Source organism: Schistocerca gregaria, chromosome 2, assembly GCF_023897955.1.
Source record: "Schistocerca gregaria isolate iqSchGreg1 chromosome 2, iqSchGreg1.2, whole genome shotgun sequence".
In the NCBI taxonomy this organism is placed as follows: Eukaryota; Metazoa; Arthropoda; class Insecta; order Orthoptera; family Acrididae; genus Schistocerca; species Schistocerca gregaria.
In genome coordinates, this window is record NC_064921.1 from 89696568 (window position 1) to 89717451 (window position 20884).

Below are 20884 nucleotides of genomic sequence, written 5' to 3' on the forward strand. Positions count from 1 at the left end.
GTGTTTTTCACTGGGCCTGTCTGCGACTCAGTGCCTCCTCCATATGGTGAGTAGCAATCTATCATTTCCACATTGTTGTTCTCTTGTAGGACTGTTTGCATCTATTTTCAAGCATCTGCCAAATAGTGCCTAAGGGCTGGTATGATCATTTTGAGTTCTCTGCAGCAGCATTTATTGTGTTTTATCATTCCATATGCAATCAGATACACTGTTAGCCACTTCTGGCACTTAGCGCGACAACCCTGGTCTATTTGGGAGGGACTCTGTAACTTTCAGCTCTTTAGTACGAACCTCAGAAGCTGCAGTCTAGGTTGTCACAGAATCGATGAAATCTGTGGTTCAAGATGTGCACTCAGTTCAGAACACAGGACTAGTACATTTTAGGTCAGTGCTAAAGACTGAGATGTATGTTGATATGACACGAACAAGGCTGTTTGTTTCCACTTTCTGTCACTCACTGGACAGAACCATGTTTGACCTCTAAACCTATGATGACAGGCATAGTTGCTTTTTAATGAGTACAGTAATTTACAACTGGTTGCATCCTGTATCCTCAATTTCAATGAATGCATATGGTTCTCCTTCTCATTCCTTGTGGCCATTTCTTTAAGGGATACCATTATTTTCCATGTGTTTGAACTACCAACAATTAAGAGGTCCTTTCCATTGTGATGTAGATGGCTTTCCAACAGTAGAAATGTTTCTTTCTGGCACTGACTTAGTGTCAGTTTGGGACAGCACATCATACTTGTTGGTGAGGGGGATGGTCGCTGTACCCCAGGCTTTCCCATTGCAATGCTTCCCCTGTATTAGAGTATCTAGTTGTGCTACTTATACACCATTCACAGACAAGCAAATGGGCATGATTCAGAGCAGTGTTTTCTTGAGAAGAAGCAGCGTATGTGTAAATAGACAATTCTCGAGGTACTTTGAGTTTCTCAAGCAAGATTTTTGGGATAGTTTGTGTGACACATGCAATTGTAACAGCTTCCAGTTTTTTGACTTTAGTAAAACCAGCTGTTAACTGTTCCCAAATTTCAGCCTACTCATTTCAAGCCTGTAACAGCATTTTCAATGTGGTTTAATTCTAGTTTAGGTCGACAAACATATATATCTCAAAGTTATGTTAATTAAGGAGAAACGCATAAAAATCTTGGCATATAATATTGAAAGTCTAACACATTAGCAAAAAAAAAAAAAACAAAAAAACTTAATACAACAGATATATATCAGACTACAAATAAATATGTGAAATTTAAAATATTTCCCAGTGTATTAAATGTTCGAAGAGATTTTGGGATTGCAGCTGGTCATCATAAACTTCATTTCATGATATTTCAACTGCTGTATAGCCTTGCATATTAATGCCACATTGTTATATTCATTATGGCCTTTTGTGATTTGTAGCCCATGTAATTAATCACACACTCTGATACAATCATCTACATACAGGTGACTCCAGGCATCTCACTTGTGTTGCTACATCTGGTTACGTCTGTGACATGTAAAATGCACTTTTAAAGTGACTTTCTGAATGAGAATTATTTTGTGGCTGACAATTCATGAAAAGAATTGAGATGCAATTTGAAAACAACTATTTTATCACTCAATCACTGTCAGTAAACCATAGGTGGTGAGGAGTCAGGGAGTGAAGAATTATTAGGGAGAAAATAGTACAATATTCCTGTTGCTTAAACAATACTGTCAGAGTTCTTACTCTTTGCTGCTCCTGTGGTTGCATATATAATTGTCAAGTCAATGTCAGTAGTGTGCCACTGTGATGCCACAGGGCTCAAGGCCAAGAACTTTTCTATATTTCAATTTAGCAAGCATTTACTCTATCAGGGATGTTAAGGTTGTTTATTTCCTGTCTGAAATTACCTTTAGCCTCTCCACATCTTACACTACTTCTTTTTTAACTTTTGGTACTCATGGAAAATCATTTAAGGATTTTTCTGTACTACCAGTAGTTCACACTGTGTGATCTAATTACTGCGGCTTGATGAATGTCAGGATGAGGAATCCCAGGGAGAAAGCTGATATTCATTGTTTGATGTGGAGAAGACAAAAACAATAACATCTGAAGTTCATCATCTGTTTTGTTACATGCAGATATTTCATAATTAAAGTTGACGAAGAGTTTCTTTAAGACAACTGAGGCATTCACAGGCCCATCACATTAAACAAGATTATGCATGTGGTGCCTCATAATCCAGCCTGTTGAAATATAAATGATACCAGTAGTCTCTCATGCCCAAAGAGAAGTCATTAAGATGAATTCACTCCCATATTACTAACAGCAAAGCTAATTTGCAGGCATGGTGGGTCTCAGTGAGGAGGCTATGTTTTGAAAATAATATAGATGTTTAATCATCACACATTATACACCAAAGAACCAATAGATGGTTTCTCTCTCTCTCTCTCTCTCTCTCTCTCTCTCTCTCTCTCTCTCAGAATTAAGCACCACAATTTTGTCTTTATGAACACAAGCAAACAGTGACATTACTTGCTAGGATATATAGATTTACTGATTTTGCTTTGTGTGTTAAAAACTTAATGACACTGCTTTGCTTATTTCAGTATAGTTCTTTCTTAGGATTTTTTTTTTAGTTCAGTGACAGAATTATATGCCATAATCTTATCTTTATAAGTACAAACTAATGTTGAATATACATGGTTAGGATATATGGGTTTAAAGATTTCAGTTTGTGTATTAGAAACTTAATGTCATTGCTTGCTTCTTTTGATAGATTTTATTTATATTGTTTGCTAGGAAAAACATATTTATTTAGTCTGCTTTGTGATTAGGGTGCCTACTCATTATATCTTGATTTTGTTTTGTTTACAAATAAATATGCATAGAAAATGATTGAGTCTTTCTGAATACACCAGGATGGCTAAAAGACTGAGGATTATGTGATCTCAAGACTGCAGTGAAGATCGCGAGGTGAGACCTAATGCAACTTGAGGGCACCAGGCTTAACTGCTCTTTGGGAACCATTTCTGAAAGCAAGGTGCGACGTAACTCTGATTGAATGTATCATATATTATCTCGCTCCTCAGAACCCTTCACTCACACTGGCTGAAAGTTATTTCTCTCCAATGTAACATCATGGAAGTGGAAATTTTTTATAAGAAGTGGTGAAGCCGAGCGAGTTTTTATTCAACAAGTCCTGCTTATTCCTGTTTACCTTTTCACCTTAACATGTAAAATTCCCAGTGAGCTTATGTTATACCATGACCATAAACAAAGCATAAGGCCAGGATTTGCATGTTTCTAGACCTTAGTGTCAGTTGCTTTTTGCAGGGCCAGCTCTACATGGGTCTTTCCCATGTTATTGAAGCAAACAAGCTCTTCTTTCATGTCCCCAATTTTACTACTTCAAATGTTGTATACAAAGAAGCTTTATCATTAAAAAATGAATTCCACATGTTCAGAATCTTGAGCAGAGCTATAAATAAACACCCAGGCAATGCTGAGTTTCTTTGCTAGTGTTACACAAGTCACTCAAAATATCACACTCACAAATTAAACACTTCTCAGCTGTTGTTTACGGAAAACTATTTTACATAAAAACTCATTAATAAGTGCAAACAAGTACTCACATAATAAACTTATGGTAACAGCAGTGTATAAACATGAGCACAGTGAAGTTATTTTGTATATTCATGCAAGGTAAATGGACGGAAAGTGCTGGGGATGTATGTCTGTCTGCTAACTGACTAGCAAGCAGGTGAGTCCCACTCCCTCTAACCCACTATATCACAAGCAACACATACAGGTGGTTTCACAGAGCATTTTTAAAATCCTCTTTTTTATATATATTTAAAAAAAGGAATGTACAGACGATCTTTTTTATTGCTGTTTCCCATGGACATTCTTCCAAAATATGTTTTAAGTCAGTGGCAATACAGAGTGCAGGCATGCCCAAGGAATGTTTATTTTCCACTAAATAACTCTAAATGGCAAACAGAATTAGAAACTGGTATAATAAGGGAACACACACACACACACACACACACACACACACACACACACACACAACACACACACAAACAGAATCCATGCCAATCATTTGCATGCTGCACCGTACTACTAGACAGAAAACCGATTCTCAGTCCTATATGGAAGTTACAACTTTCTACAATGAAAGGCCACATCCCACGCCCTAAGTGCTGCTCACTTTTCAGTTTATGAGCCACCCACCCCATGTTTTCCATTTCTATGCATCCCCAGAGCTCAATTATCCCTTTATCCCTTAATCTCTTAATATGGCTCTACTGTATTTAGAGGTAGTACAGACATTCAACATTAGGTCTTAATCCTGTCTCTTTAACAGTAACTTCTATTAATAATCTGCGAATTTTCAATCCCTTGATCATGCAAATTGTAATCCGAAAGAAGAAAGGAGTAGGACCTTTTCCCTCATAAGTGTAACATTGTTTGATTTTGTTCTGGGAAACGTTTTTTTTAGGGGTCACAGTTTTTAAGTTCAACCAGAGAAGCATCAAAAAGTGACCTTCAAGTCATTATCCAGAGAATCTTTTGTGCAATTCTAAAGTGTCAGGTCATGAACCCATTATCTGACTCTCACCATTTGCCTCAATAGCATTTGCTGATGAGGTGACAGCAACTCTCTCTGAACATGAGATAGGTCTGTAGAAACCTATTGAGATATGTACTGTCTTAGGTTTGCTAATACAGCAGATCTCTGGAAGCCATAAAGATATCAACAAAATTATATTAGAAATGCACTAGTGTTACATTTTTCATTTGTCGGCACCACCATGCATCAGAATGCAAGGCACAAGGATGGGTCATTGAATGTATACACTTGAAATATATGAAAATTGATACGATAACAAGAGAAAGATACAGAATATTTCTATATTTGTAGAATGACCAAAATATGACACTTAAAATTCTTTGCACTATCTGGATTTGGTGTGATTACCTTCTTATAGTCTTTATATCATGACGATTTGATAAGCCTGACAACCTGTAGATGCCTTCATAAGTTTTCATACTTCCAGTAATTTATCATATGTTTGTTAATCAACTAAAAATAGTTGCAAAATGTTAGTAAATCTTCTTAGTGATTTTACTGATTCCCGTTTTGTGAGCCTTCTAGTTTTGTTCTTTTTGCAGTGTTGTTAAATATTAGTTGAATTCAGTAACTTCTATCCATTAACATGTTTCGTTAACTTTAAAACATAGTTTTCATTGTGAAGTTAATGTAATCCTTGTGGTTTTTCAGTGGCCAGTTTACTTTCTGTGAGGATGTGCAGGTTCTGCAAGCAGATGTTGTACCTGGCCTACATGCCTATGTTCACTACTGCACTCTCCATGACCTAGGGGCCAGGGGGTTTGTACGACCACTCTGCTTTGCCTATTTATCGACTGACTTAATAAAAGTGCAATCACTGTTTCCTACTCTTCGAGAACAGTTCCTAAAGGTTTGTTTAACATTATTTTCATATAACTGATAAATGTTTTTACTATGGTACTATAATTATTGATAGAGTGGATGTTAAGCAAAATGGAAGCATACTAGTTCAAGTGAAAAACTGAGACTATTTTTGGTTGTACGGTAGCTTTTTATTGACTCATTTGCTTCAGATGTCAGTAAGATGGTAGGTAACCCACAGTAGGTGAATGGAATTAACTTATATAGTCCAAAAAAAAGAAAAAAGAAACAAGACTATTGCCACTACTAAGGAGATGTTTCTCACGGCATATAAGTGCATATGGGCTGTTGTTCAAGTTTCATGTAAACCCACCAATTCACAGAAATTTAGTCTTTACTTTAATGAAATTCATTGAAAATTCTAACATTTCTGTTTTCTCACTCATTTGTCTTACAAATCTGTGAATGTTGTGCTGTTGTGCATCAGATTGTATGGATATTTTTCTTTTGTTTCTTCCAAAAGGCAACAGAAATCCTGCAGTTCAATAATCGACAATGGTTTGTGGAAGAACTTCTAAGAATGATGACCACTTTAAAGGAAAAACAAAACATATATTTTTCATTGAAACAGGTACATAACAGTTTGCATTTGATCTTTGTTTTTATTGCAACATTATTAATTTTTGGCATTTACTTTTCTGTTATATTGCTTCTAATTAATCACATTCTAGAAATTATTTCAGAGCCAAGAAATATATGTAAAACCTCATTCATATCAGCAGTACTGTTGTTTCGTAATCCCTACTGTAGTCTGCCTTTGTAACACATAGTGTGGCCATGTTAAGCATGTTCACAAAAGTTGATGATCTTGATTTAAATTGTGATGTGGCTTACAATTTGAACCTCCTAGAACTTTAAGTCTGACTGTTATTTGTGAGGATGTTTCTCATTAACAATTTTTTTTTTATAAAAACCTAATCAATAGGCAAATATCAGTAAATTCTATAGTATAAGTCAACAGTTAGCACAGCAGCTGTCTTTCATTGTTTTACTTATGTTTGAATGGTGAAAGTAAATGATGTGGAACTCATTTCTGATCTGAAAATGTAATTAATAGTCTAATTGACTATGTTGTAGTGAAAAGCGTTTCTTGAAAACAACATACATCACAGTGAAGGTTGATATACACAAATTTTGAAGCACTTTTATATGTGCCAGCAATTATGTAGAAAACTGGAAGTATTACATTCTCAGGTTTGTCATTACACATGTACAAAAATCGAATATTAAAACACGCTTGCATTGTCTGCATCTATAGGGTGACTATTATTGAACAATATGTAGAAAAAACTGTAAATTAGTTTCAAAGTACAGCATGCACACACTTTATTCAACATGTAAATGTCACTACAGATATTCAGATTTAGGTTATGACATGTTCAATATGCCTGCCATCTTTTGCGATGATGTGGTGCAGGTGAATAGCAAAATTCTGTATGACCCAATGAAGTGTCGGAACATTGATGCTGTCGATAATCTGCAGAATGGCTGTTTTAAGCTCAGCAATGGTTTTGGGGTTGTTGCTGTACACTTTGCCTTTTAATACTGCTCCCAAAAAAAGAAGTCGCATGTGTTCAGATTTAGAGAATATGGCGGCCAATCGAGGTCCATGCCAGTGGCGTCTAGGTACCACAGAGTCAGAATGTGATCCCCAAAATGCTCCTCCAGGACATCAAACATTCTCCTGCTTTGATGGGGTCAAGCTCCATCTTGGATGAACCACATCTTGTCGAAACCAGGGTCACTTTGAATAATGGGGAGGAGCTCATCTTCTAAAACCTTCATGTAGAGTTCGGTAGCCACTGCCTCTTCAACGAATATCGCACTGATTTTTCCGTGACTGGACATTGCCTACCACACAGTCACCTGTTGAGGGTGAAGAGACATCTCGATCACAAAATGCGGATTCTCAGTCCCTAAAATGTGCCAGTTTTGCTTATTGAGGAGCCCATCAAAATGAAAATGTGCCTCGTTGCTAAACCAAACCATACAGTGCATACTAATTCCCATCATGCTCCATGGCCAACTGTGCAGTTTGAATGTCCTAAAGGAAATCATTCAGAAGTTATGATGATTTTTTTTCATACAGCTCAATAATTGTCTCTCTCTACTTTCATATTCTGCAAACAACTGTGAAAAGGATAGTGGAGGGCACATCCCACTGTACCAAGTATTAGGGTTCCTTTGTGTTTCATTTGTGGAGAAAGATTGATTACATGCCTCTGTGCATGGTATAGCTACTGTAATTTGTCTTCATGGTCCCTAAGGGGATGTTACATCAAGGCTGTGATCTATTTCAAGATTCCTTGCTTGATATTGGTTTTTTGAAATTTGTAAGTAGGCTGTTGTAGCATAGTTGATGTCTATCTTTAAGCATATGCAAGTTCTGCACCTGTCTATATCGGTCCGTCCAAGGTATCGTGCTGTGACCTGCCTACCAATTCCAAATTTCTTTGATACCTTGTATGATCGTGCTTTTCTCAATAAGTATTGTTGTGGTTCTGAGTCAAATGCTTTTCAGAAGTCAAGTAATACTTCATCTACACAATTCCGTTGATCCATGGCCTTTGCAGTGTCATATGAGAAAAGTAGGATTTGGGTTGCGTATGACCAATGTGTTTGGAATCCTGCTGTTTGGCACAGAGAAGCCTGTTCTGTTTGAGATACTTAATTGTCTTTGTGAGCTCAGGATATATTCCAGCATTCTACACAGAAAAATGTGAAATGGGGAGTTTGTTTCTGCTATTATCAATTTCTACAAATGAACATTACTTTTGCATGAAAGCCACCACAATGTAGTTGTTAATCTTTAGCATTTTTAATGTAGTATTTTTGCATTATATGGATTAATATTTACAATGTAGCTTTGTGTATCAGTATGGGCATTGTAAGCTCTCTACCAGCAGAAGCAGATCTGACTGGTTGAATTTTCAATGAAAATCATGTACCATTGTAAAGAGAAACATTTTAAATAGAAGAGTTCTAGAGTAAAGTGTCGCTATTATTTTTTTTCCCCAATTTATTTTGAAAATTTAATTTTCATACAGGTCTAAGTTGCACACATTCATTCTAGGAGTCACAATTATGCTCTATATTTGAATAAATCTACTAGAGACATGAGTTTATTAGTTTTTCCAAATTAACTAATATAAGTTCAGTATCCTGAATAAAACACTCATGGTCACAAAATTTTGTGACAAATGTTCTAAGCTTGCACAACAATTACTTTTATTGTCATTACAGATGCGCATCTTGGCAGAAATCTTAATTAAATCACACAAATTTGATCTGTTTGTTATATGTCAGATGTTAGTGTTTTCAGAATACTCGTGGTTTTATTATTTGTCTGCCTGTATGCTCCAATTCTTTTTTAACTTTGTGTGGGTCATCGGTATTGTAACTATTTTGTTGCAGCCCACCATGAATTCCTCTTGTGTGCCAACCTGTTCATGTCAGAGTTATGCTTGCATCTGGTGTCCTCAATTATTTGTTCAATACTGTCTTCCCCTACAGTTTTTACCCTCTACAGTTCAACAGAATTTATTTATTGACACCGTAACATGTTCTGTCATTCTGTTCCTTTTTCTTGTCAGTGTTATCCATATTCTGCTTTTCTCACTGACTGTGCAGAAAACCACTTCATTTTTCAGACCACCTAATTTTTAACATCATTCTATAGCACTACATGTCAAATGCTTTGAGTCACTTCTTCTGTTTTTTATTTTCAGTCCATGACTCACTTCCAAAAACTGGCGTGATCTAAATGTACATTCTCAGAATTTTCTTCCTCAGATTAAGGTTGAAGTTTGGTACTAGTTGACTTCTTGTTGCCCTCTTTCCCTGTTTTGTCCACTAATGTCCTCTTTGCTTCACCATTATTTGTTATTTTGCATCAAATGTACCAGAATTCTGTCACTTCATCTATTTTATTATTACACAATTTTGATGTTAACTAACCACTACTAACCACATTTATGATACTCCCCCTTATTGTTGTCTTTTTTCAGTTTACTCTCAATCCATATTCTGTACTCATTAGACTGTCATTCCATTCATTAGGTCCTATAATTCTTTTTCATTTTCTCTGTAGACAGTAGTATCAGAGTGAATCTTATATTTGATATCATTTTATCCTGAGTGTTAACCTGACTCCTGAACCTTTCTTTTATTTCTGCCATTGCTTCTTTGATGTATAGATGGAACATTTGGGAAGAGAGAGAATGCATTCATGTCTTGCAACCTTTTTAATCCAGACACTTCATTCTTGGTCTACCATTTCTATTATTCTCTCCTAGTTTCTATAGTACATATTGTATATTGCCCATCTTCACCATTACTTTACACCAACTATTTTTTAGAATTTTGAACACCTTGCACCATTTTAAATTCTCATTCCCTTTTTCTAGTTTGACATATCCTATGAACATGCCCAGATCTTTCTTAGGTCTTGCTTTCACTGTCAAGCACAAATAAGAACTGCTTCTCTTTCCTAAAGCCAACCTGATCATCAGTTGCTCACTTTCCTTTTCCATCCTTCTCTATATGATTATTATCATCGACCTGGATGTGTGATCTATTAAGCTGATTGTATAATAATTCTTGCACTTATAGCAATACCAGAGAAGGGAAGTTGCTACTCACCATATAGCAGAGATGCTGAATCGTGATAAGCACAATAAAAAGATTCACACAATTAAAGCTTTCAGCCATTAAGGCCTTTGTCAGCAGTAGACACACACACACACACACACACACACACACACACAAATGCAACTTGCACACACATCTGCAATCTCAGAGAGCTGAGACCACACTGCAACAGCAGCACCAGTGCATGATGGGAGTGGCGACTGGGTGCAGGCGGGCAAGGGGGAGGCTGGGGTGGGTAAGGGGAGGGATAACATGGTGGGAGTGGCAGACAGTAAAGTGTTGCAGTCTAGATGAAGGGCAGGAGAGAAGGTGCGGAGGGGGGAGGGGGTAAGTAGCAGAAAGGAGAGAAAATAAAAGACTGGTTGTGGCGGTGAAATGACAGCTGTGTAGTGCTGGAATGGGAACAGGGACGGGGATGGATGGGTGAGGACAGTGACTAATGAAGGTTGAGACCAAGAGGGTTACGGTAACGTAGGATGTGTTGCAGAGAAAGTTCCCACCTGCGCAATTCAGAAAAGCTGGTGTTGGTGGGAAGGATCCATCTGGCACAGGCTGTGAAGCAGTCATTAAGATGAGGGATATGTTTGGCAGTGTGTTCAGCAACAGGGTGGTCCACTTGCTTCTTGGCCACAGTTTGTAGGTGGCCATTCATGCGGACAGACAGCTTGTTGGTTGTCATGCCTACATAGATTGCAGCACAGAGGTTGCAGCTTATCTTGTAAATCACGACTGATTTTACAGGTAGCCCTGCCTTTGATGGGATAGGTGGTGTTAGTGACCGGACTGCACCACTGATCCGCTCCATGAGGGGAGTGCCTGTGCTCCCCCGCCAATGTGTGTAAATTGTAATGGGCAGCATTCTCCACGCTCGCCTACATGCCTGGTGTTTGTGAAAGAAAGAAGGATTCAAGAGTACAAAACCTTAGATTGGCTCATCTACACCGAGGCTTGTCAAAAATATGACTGGCTCAATTCTGTGTCTGTGAGCTCTAGTTTTGTCTCAATTATGTCCATTCCCCTCCTACCCCCTCCTCTTCCTAGCCCCATCCCATTCGCCCCATGCTTTCAGCCTCCTCCTCCTCCTCCTCCTCCCCCCCCCCCCCCCCCCCCCCACTCCCACTCTCCCTCAGTACTCATACCCACCCCTTTGGGTGCTGCTCTCCCACTCCCGTCAGAGAAGTGCTCCCCTCCTTTGGTGGCCAACAGTACTGGACCTCTCTTCCAGGACTCCTCTTCTGGCACCTCCCTGAAAGGCGATCTCCTGCTCCACATCGGCAGTGCGCTCCGCGGCCGGTGGGCGCGAAGATTGCCCGGTGTAATTCCGCGCTTGCCCTCACTTCCCAAGAGAAGAAGCAGAAACGCAGGAACAAGGGCAAGGCCCCTTTGGTACCCCCTGAGGTGCAGCCTTCCCCTCCTACAGTCAATGAACCATCAGACTCTGACCCCACCTATATGGATATTATGCCATTCTTATTGGTGACGAATAGCGACTCTGTGGCGTGAGCGACTCTGGTCGATTTGCTTCCACTTTGGACTCCAGCTTGAGAATCTTCCAGTGGAATTGTAATGGATATTTGTGTCACCTTCCAGAGGTGCAGCCTCTTCTTTGCTTCTACTCTGCCACTTGTATTGCGATCCAGTTGACCCATTTTGTCAATTCTTACTCACCCATCCTTCGTGGGTTCCAAACTTCCTGTTTGGACCGAATTGGCCCCTTGTGGGCTTCTGGTGGTGTTTGCACCTTGGTCCGCAAGGACATTGCTAGTAAATGGGTTCCCCTCCATACCACTCTGGAAGCGATTGCTGTCAGGGTCCATCCGGCCACTCCAAACACAATCTGTAATCTCTACCTCCCACCTGACAGGCCACCCACATCCCATGCCCCCCACCACCCTTCTTCAACAACTGCCTTCTCCCTTCCTGCTACTAGAGGACTTTAATGCCCACAGCTCTCTTTGGGGTAGTCATACGACTACTGCCCTGGGAAGGACAGTTGCTGCTGTTCTGTGAGGGCTTGACCTCTGTTTACTAAATACAGGCACTCCCACACACTTTAGTATGGCGCACTGCACTTTCTCAACCATTGACCTCTCCATCTGTAGTCCCTGCCTTCTTCTCTCCATTCAGTGGGGCGTCCACAATGACTTATGTGACAGCAAACATTACTCAATTTTTTTGACCTTCTTTCAGTGTCTCTCACTGTCACCCTCCCAGGTGGGCCATATCTAAGGCTGATTGGGGTGCCTTCTCCTCTGTTCCCATTCCCCCTAGATGCCACACGACAGTGTTGATGAATCTACTCAGACCTTGATTGCCTCCATCCTTTCAGTAGCTGTTTCAGCAACCCCTTCTTCTTCAGGTTCACCCCACCGAAAGATGGTCCTTAGTGGACTCCGGAAATTGCTGCAGCCATAAAAGACCACCACTGTGCTCTTCAACACTTCAAGCAGCATCCTTGTACTGTTCTTCTTCTGGTCTTTAAATGACTCTGTGCCCGGACCTGCTACCTAATCAAATTTCAGAAACGGATTTGCTGGGAATGATATGTAGATGTCATAGGACCCCACATCCACTCTTCACAAGTCTGGGTGAATCTCTGGCGGACAATGTGTCAGAAAATTTCGCTCAACACTTTGTTTAAGCTTCGGCAATGGCTCAGTATCCGCCAACATTCATTCTCCTGAAAGAGCGTTAAGAATGACTGCCTTCGTCTTTTGTTTCTCGCTGCTCAGAATTGTATAATGTCCCATTCAGCTAGTGGGAATTTGCCAGCGCCCTCGTCCTTTGTCCTGATACTGCTCCTGAATCGGATCAGATACATAACCAAATGCTCGGAACACTTATCGGTGTCTGGCCACTGTCGTATACTGACCTCCTTCAACTGTCTGTGGGGTGAGGGAGTATTTCCTACCCAGTGGCAGGAAAGCATTGTTGTTCCAGTGTTGAAGCCAGGGAAGCTGCCTCTTCAGTTGGATAGCTACCATCCCATTAGCCTTACTAACACCCTCTGCATGCTCCTTGAACACATGGTGAGTCAGCGGCTGTTTTGGATCCTTGAATCCCGCGACCTTTTGTCATCGACTCAAAGTGTTTTTCGCTGTGGCCGCTCTATGGTGGATAATTTGGTCCACCTGGAGTCTGCTATCCAGTCAGCTTTTGCCCATCGGAAACACCTCCTTGCAGTCTTCTTTGATCTGCATAAAGCTTGTGACACCACCTGGCACCACCACATCCTCACCACCCTTCATGAATGGGGCCTTTGTGGTGCTCTGCCCATTTTTATCTGTAACTTCCTTTCTTGTCACTCTTTTCAGGTCCAAGTTGGCTCCTCCTACAGCTCTCCCCATCGGCAAGAAAATGGGGTTCCGTGCTGAGCGCCCCTCTCTTTCTCATAACCATTAATGGTCTGGTGACAGCTGTTGCGCCGACAGTGTCCCCCTCTTTGTATGATGATGATTTTTGTATATACCTCGCCTCTTCCATAATGGGGGATGCAGAATCCCGTCTACAGCGGGAAATCTGTTGGGCCCACTCAGGGGCTCTCTCCCGCGGCTTTCAGTTTTCGGCGGCCAAGACATGTGTCATGCATTTCTGCTGTCACCGTACAGTCCAGCCCCATCTGGAACTGTTCCTTGATGGCCAGCCCCTCGAGGTGGTGGACAACACGCATCGCTTCTTGGGTCTGGTCTTTGATGCCCGGTTGACATAGCTCCTTCGCCTTTGCCAGCTGAAGAGGACGTGCTGATCCCATCTCCAGTGTTCTTAGGTGTCTGTGCAATATCACCTGGGGTGCAGACGTCACTGTTCTCCTGCGATTGTATCAAGCATTGGTCCAGTGTTGTTTAGACTATGGAAGTCCTGTCTATGGTTCTGCGTCGCCTTTGACGCTGCAGATACTGGACCCCATCCACCTCTGTGGGGTCCGACTTGTGACTAGCCCCATGCTTAGCCTTCTCACAGAGGTGGGGATTCCACCATTGCGGGTTTTGCGCCAGCAACACCTGATATCTTATGCGCTCCACATTCACTACATCCCAAAGCACCCTAATTATGGTCTCTTTTATCCACACACCAAGATCCCACTGCCGCAGCAGTAGCCACGATGTGCGCTCGGCATGGCTATCCACATTCAGTAGCTCTTTTCTAAGTTCCAGTAATTGCCTTTACCACCTCTCTTCTCCGCTCACACACGTACCCCTCTGCGCTGTCTCTACCTCTCAATCTATTCAAAGGATTCCGCCCCTCCGATGGCTCTTCGCCACCAGTTCTCCTGTGTCCTCAGTTCTTTTCAGTGTTGAGAATTGATCTATACCAATGGCTCAATAGTTGCTGTGAAAAACAAAACAGCATCAAATGGCATAGTGGGCATTGGGAATTGAACTCGGCTATAAATGATGGCAGGGGACCAACAATAGTTCACAGTCTGGTTGGAGTACAGGCAGTGAGTACACAAACAGCAAAACTCACAGCACCTGAAGAAGCCAACCAAGTCAGTTGTCGAAATACTGGGCATGAAATGAAAACAACAGTTCAGTAGAAAACTTGGAAACACAGTGTTATGTATTTGAGACATTATTTTTTAGTAACTTGTGAATGAAGAGCTACATAATTATTTGAATGTTTGGTATCACTTAATGGTACCAGATTAGGGAAAATGTCTTCCTATACTGACAGCTGGTAGGTGATGACATTGACTAACAAACATGATCGTTACTTGAAACAGCAGCTGTGATTTAGCCTCTTGAAGCGAGTATGTGTATCACAGCTGCAGCAATGGATCAGTTGATTTACTCAATGTGGTGGTTCTTCAATGATTAAACACTGTACTAATTGTTGACAAACTGTTAGGGGACATGGTAGTCAGCCTTAACTGAATTACAAACATTTCATAGTAAAACTTCTTGAATGCTGTTTCAGTCAGAAAAATACCAAATGCAGTTGTATGATTAATCATTGCTCTGGAATGTGTACATCTAACAAGAGAAAATTAACTCTGGCATGTTTTGTCAGCCACCCAGCACTCACTAGCTCTGTCTTTCTCTCTTCTGTTCCAGAAGCTAACTGTTTTCACATTTTCTGTTATTTATTGATATGTAACTTATTTCTGTTCTTCCTCATAAAGTAATTTTATGCTTGTGTATTTTGAATAGAATCTTCTTCTTTTACTGAAAATTTGTTCCAGAAAGAGGAAGAAGGGATTGAGTTGTCAACAGATGAAGAGAAGATCCTTAATAGTTCTTCAATAGATCAGCTAGTTTCACAATACACTGAATATAAGAATATGCTTCATGTGGCAGAGCCATACATGGTAAGATAAAGTCTGTTATGTATTTATTAACCCAATTCTGTGGCTGACAATGATAAGTAAGAGCTACTTCATCAGTGTTTTAAATTGGCATTAAGACTCAAAGAAATAAGATCAAATTAACTTCAGGAGTCACCTTTTTGTTGATGGTATGTATCAACAGACATATCCATCTCTGTGTTTTGTTGTTTGTACAGCCCATAGTTATCTCCCTAACCAAAAGAAATGTACGAGTTTCTTTAGATAATTGTTGTTAAAGTTTGTGATTTTTAAACTTCCTTGTGTGTACTGTGATCAGTTAGCCTATAATTGTGGCTCATCATATGTTTGCCAATTTTAAGTTTCTTACCACTACTGAATGTCTGGGTAACATTTATTAATGCAATCAAGTTTTCATTGCTGTTAATTACATTTATATCAATAAATAAGACTGGAAATAATAAACAAATCGCTTCATTCTGAATGACTCCTAAATTCGGATGCATGTTTCAGAATGATATGTGACTGGCACATCAGTATATACTGTAGCCAGCAAGAAAGTTAATAGGATGACACAGTTGCAATGGACAACATTTTCAGATGTCAATAACATAGTAAACCATATTCTGCAGCTTCTTTACACTGGTGTCTTGAAACTTTAAACGCATTTTTGTGGAAATGATCCTGAGAAATAGCACTATATCCATAGAATGGTCCACCAATAAAGAACTGTAAACATGAACACACAGGCTGTCACAAACTGGGGATGTAAATAAATATTCATATTATTCAGCAGAATGAGCTTGTATATGACGGCATGGTCATTGACATGAAATGAAAGTTAAAAGCTGGTGGGATGTTTCCTCCTACACATTCAACCCTTTTTTTCCTCCTATAGCATTGAAATGCCATGACAGTAACTTCCATAGTTTCTAATATAGTGTGGCTTGACTTCTTCTACTGTGTAAAATTTTGGTTGATATATATGTAAAATTCAAAGTACCTGTTTTTATTTATTTATTTTTTTATAAAAATATTTCATTTCTGAGCAGTAGATGGTTTACTCTTTCTAAAAAAAAAAAAAAATAAAATAAAAAAAAAAAAATTGGCATATGGAAGCAGTCAACTTATAAATATTTGTGTAATAATTTATTATGTCAAAATCAGGCAGTCCTGACGTAATAAATTATTATGTGATTTACTCATTGTCTTCTTACTGTGAGCTGTGCATGCTTTCAGTCAGTGAACAGTTGTCAAGCAAGCAGTAGAAATGTTCAAATTACTGTTAATATGGGCCCAATACATTACTCGGCTCATTCCTTTTTGGTACCCTTTATCTGACTGGTACAGAATTGTACAGTTACTCAGAGAATTAGTGAAACCTGTGTAAAGACTATTATTACAATGGCTCCCTTCTTTGCACCTACATCTACATCTACATCCGTACTCCACAAGCCACCTGACGGTGTGTGGCGGAGGGTACCCTGTGAGTACCTCTATTGGTTCTCCCTTCTATTCCAGTCTCGTATTGTTCATTGAAAGGGGGATTGTCGGTATGCTTCTGTGTGGGCTCTAATCTTCTCTGATTTCATCCTCATGGTCTCTTCGCGAGATATACATAGGAGGGAGCAATATACTGCTTGAATCTTCGCTGAAGATATGTTCTCGAAACTTCGACAAAAGCCTGTTCCGAGCTACTGAGCATCTCTCCTGCAGAGTCTTCCACTGGAATTTATCTGTCATCTCCGTAATGCTTTCGCGATTACTAAATGATCCTGTAACGAGGCGCACTGCTCTCTGTTGGATCTTCTTGCTTGTGTATACATTTAATGTGATGACACTATGACATAATGGTCATTTCATTCATAAGCCAGTAAATGAACTGTGCTGTTGCTTCTTGAGACATAGCACAACATACTAGTTACATAATCTTTTTCTTCTTTCTTACAGAAACTGACGTTGCATGGTACTGATGGGAAACTTTTTTTGTTTAGAAATGTCATTGGCCCCAGACCACTGATGTTTTAGGTGATATTTCTCTCTCTCTCTCTCTCTCTCTCTCTCTTTCGCTCTCTCTCTCTCACACACACACACACACAGAGAGAGAGAGAGAGAGAGAGAGAGAGAGAGAGAGAGAGAGAGAGAGAGAGAGAGAGAGATTGGGGGGGGGGGGGGGGGTGAGTGTCATAGTTGATGAAGTGTTTGACATAGGCTTTGTTGTGATCTTGGCTGCCCATAATCACAAGTACTCACAATAATCACTATTTCAGAAAGTGGCTAACTTAAATTCTTATGCTCTTTTTTTTCCACAGCCTGAGTGCTACATTCCATAAAAACCACACCTAAATAGATGTTCTTCAGATTCAATTAACACCATTAATCTTTTTTAACACCTAACCTTTCCCCCACATCTCATTTAGTGATGGCATGTGGCCCTGTTGATGAGAATCCATTCATTATATGGTGATTAACACATTGAGATCCATACAGTTAGAAAAATTTAGGGCCCAGAAAACCAGTCATATATGCCATTATTCAAAATGTTACTGGCATATCTTTGTTTGAGACACCTTAGAGGGAACACACACTATAAACGATTAAGCTTCAAGGCTGACTCATCACATTTATTTTAGTTCTGCTATAGGTTGCAAATTTTACAGTAATGATGACAAAAACTTAACTATCCTTCCAAAAAGAATTTCGCTCGTAATTTGGTGTTCTGTGAAAAAGTCCAAAACATTCTGAATGCAAATAAATATATTGCAATCAGGGTAATACCAGCTTGTTTTGCCAATAGACTGTTTCACCTTATCCAGTCTTGCTAACCCATGTTAGATGCTGCTTCATTTCAGTTAGTGGAATTTATTAGTAAATGTTGTCTTACAAGCCCATTGCTGATAGTTGCACTAGGAAGAATTTCTTGAGACAGTGTTGTGCTTTTCTGGAAGAGTGCTTCCCCAGTTTCTTCAGACTATTCCCACTTAGATATGTTTCTCTCCAATCCAGAATCATTCAGTTCTTTCTCTAGATTTTTTTGAAATTTCTTAGTCCCTCAACAAATGTGATACATTGTAGCATAATTACAGAAAGCATCAGAACCTAATGAGTACGTGCATGAATCTCATGACAACGGAAGCTTGCAACAGCTCAGTCAGTAAAGAGAGCAGCTCTTATGTTCATTGCTGCTTCTATCAAAGTAATTATATACACTGGGAACAGAGGGTACCACCTGACAATGTGCAGGGACTGAGAGATCCATACATTGTTCTCACATAAAACTAGTTCGGTTCTCAAATGATAGGTGGCTTGTGCACCACGAAACATCATGGCTGAGATATACTCAGGTGCACTCCTTTGGACACACGTACTGTGGCTGGAGTTGCACTTAGGCTTGTATCTGAGAGAAGTAAGCTGTGTGTCAGCACTGGCTTTTGCCCTCTTCCTTATCTCTCATTTTCATCAACAACACAAAGTGACTCTAAATTATACAAGTTCTCATTGTAGTCTCCTACACTTATCACATGCTCATCAAATTTGCCTGGTTTCAGAAGATGTGCCCGCACTTCAAGAAGGAATGTGCTGTTGTGTGTAAAGATAGTAAACCCTACCAATTAGGTGGCTGAACCACTCCTTGGCGTTTCTTAGACAGCAATGCCACATAGTTTTAATTTTCCATACTAATGAACTGTGAATGTTGTGGGCAGTATCTCAGGACTGTATAGAGAACACCTATGATTGTGAAGTTTAAAATAAAAATTCTTAGTTTCCTGCATGCCCTGACCAAAGGATTATTTGCTTTTCAGTTATATGTAATTTCAAAACATTTAGATTACTGAAAATGCACCAGGGATTTAATAATTTAAGTAATGTATTCTCTAAAGTATGTGAGTAGTTGTGGCACCAGTAATATGTAAGCTTTTGTTTGCAATTTTGTTCTGTACACAGAATAACCAAACAGCACAGGAAGTTGTGAATGTTTGGAAAGGCAGCCTTGTGAGTGCAGAGATGATGCACACAGGTGTCAGTCGCTACATGGCAAAATTACGCCATGAATTGCTGAACCACGGTATCACTTCTGCACAGCACAATGGGCCATCACTTCGCGCAGTAGTGGCTCTTAGTCCATGGGGCCTTGCTTTCCTCTTGTGGGAGCTCATGTGTATCCAGCGACAACATCGCAGGTGTCGCCTCAGCAAGATGGTCTACATGTTTGCACAGGATGAGGAATTACTAACCGAGGTGCTTGACAAAATGCCTGAGATCATTCTTGTTACATTCAGTTTTTTCTTAGTCCCACTATAGTTTCATTATTATCGATTTTGTTTTTATCTAGTTTTTGTGTATTGAATAACATATTTTTAAGACAGATAAACTAGCTACTGTGGTTAATTAATTGCTTAAATTGCTGATTTAGTTTTTTCATAACCAAATGTGACAATTAGTAACCCTACGTAGTAATTCCCTAAACTGTCAAAAACACCATGACACTATAGACTTGGGAGCTTAAAATGAGTTTCAAGTAAACTAAAGTAGTCTGTGCTTTGTTGCAAGCAGTATTTACAAATTAGAATAATAATTCAATCTTTGGTGCAATTATGTAGTCTGGCAAATCAGGTATGCATGATATACTTTAGGTAATCATGTGGAAGAAACCTCCATATAATTATCAAGGAGCATATCTGCTTCTGTAAAAAGAACACTTAGTCTGATACATGTAGACTCACACAATTGGTGAGGTTTTAGATAGACTGTTTGGGGTCATATGTCATAATGCCAACAAAATTCTGTAAGGAGATGATTATCTGAATCATATTCAAGAGAGTATGTTCAAGGACCTAGTTTTGAATCTGAGGACGTTTCCTTTTCTTGGGCAAGTGCTCTACCAATTGAGATATCCGAGCACAACCCATAACAAACCCTCACACCTTTACTTCTGCCAGTACCTCTTCTCCTACCTTTCAGACTTCACAGAAATTCTGGAGCATACTTCGTGTGAAAGATTGCTTGTCCTACAAGGTATCTAGGAGAACTTCATTGCAGTTTGGAAGGTAGAAGAGATACTGGCAGAAGCATATCTATGATGGTGGGTTGTGAGTCAAGCTTAGACAGCTCAGTCAGTAGAGCACTTACTGGTGAAAGGCAGAGGTCCCAGGTTAGAGTCCTGCTCAAGCATACACTTTTAATGTGCCAGGAAATTTCAAAGCAATGCGAACTCCACTGCAGTATGAAAATTCATTCTGGATGTTTGTATCTGATTTGAGAGTAATGCACTGTCCTACCATTTGTCAGAAAACGATTTTTTCTCAGTTACCTTAAGGGGTAGTGATTGGAAGCTTCATATGAAGTGCTGAATAGTGTTCAGAACATTCATAGAGGTAGTTCAGCATGGTATTTACCTCATATTTTCTGTGTGAACTGTGACAGAAGAGTGCATTATGGAGTGGCCAAAAGATCATAATTGTCTTTGGGCAGACCATAGGTC

General features: G+C 39.7%; 1 protein-coding gene across 2 annotated transcripts in view; it reads left to right on the plus strand.

Annotated features, from left to right (window-relative positions):
* The window catches only part of LOC126336392 (guanine nucleotide exchange protein smcr8b-like), a 103833-nt gene that overhangs the window by 42072 nt on the left and 40877 nt on the right, over positions 1-20884 (plus strand). The window contains exons 4-7 of one of the 2 annotated variants that reach the window (XM_050000067.1): positions 5259-5457; positions 5932-6039; positions 15301-15426; positions 19348-19641. In XM_050000067.1, the coding sequence (XP_049856024.1) occupies positions 5259-5457; positions 5932-6039; positions 15301-15426; positions 19348-19641 (727 nt within the window). The remainder of the gene's footprint in view (positions 1-5258; positions 5458-5931; positions 6040-15300; positions 15427-19347; positions 19642-20884) is intronic. The other variant, XM_050000068.1, reaches the window with a different exon arrangement.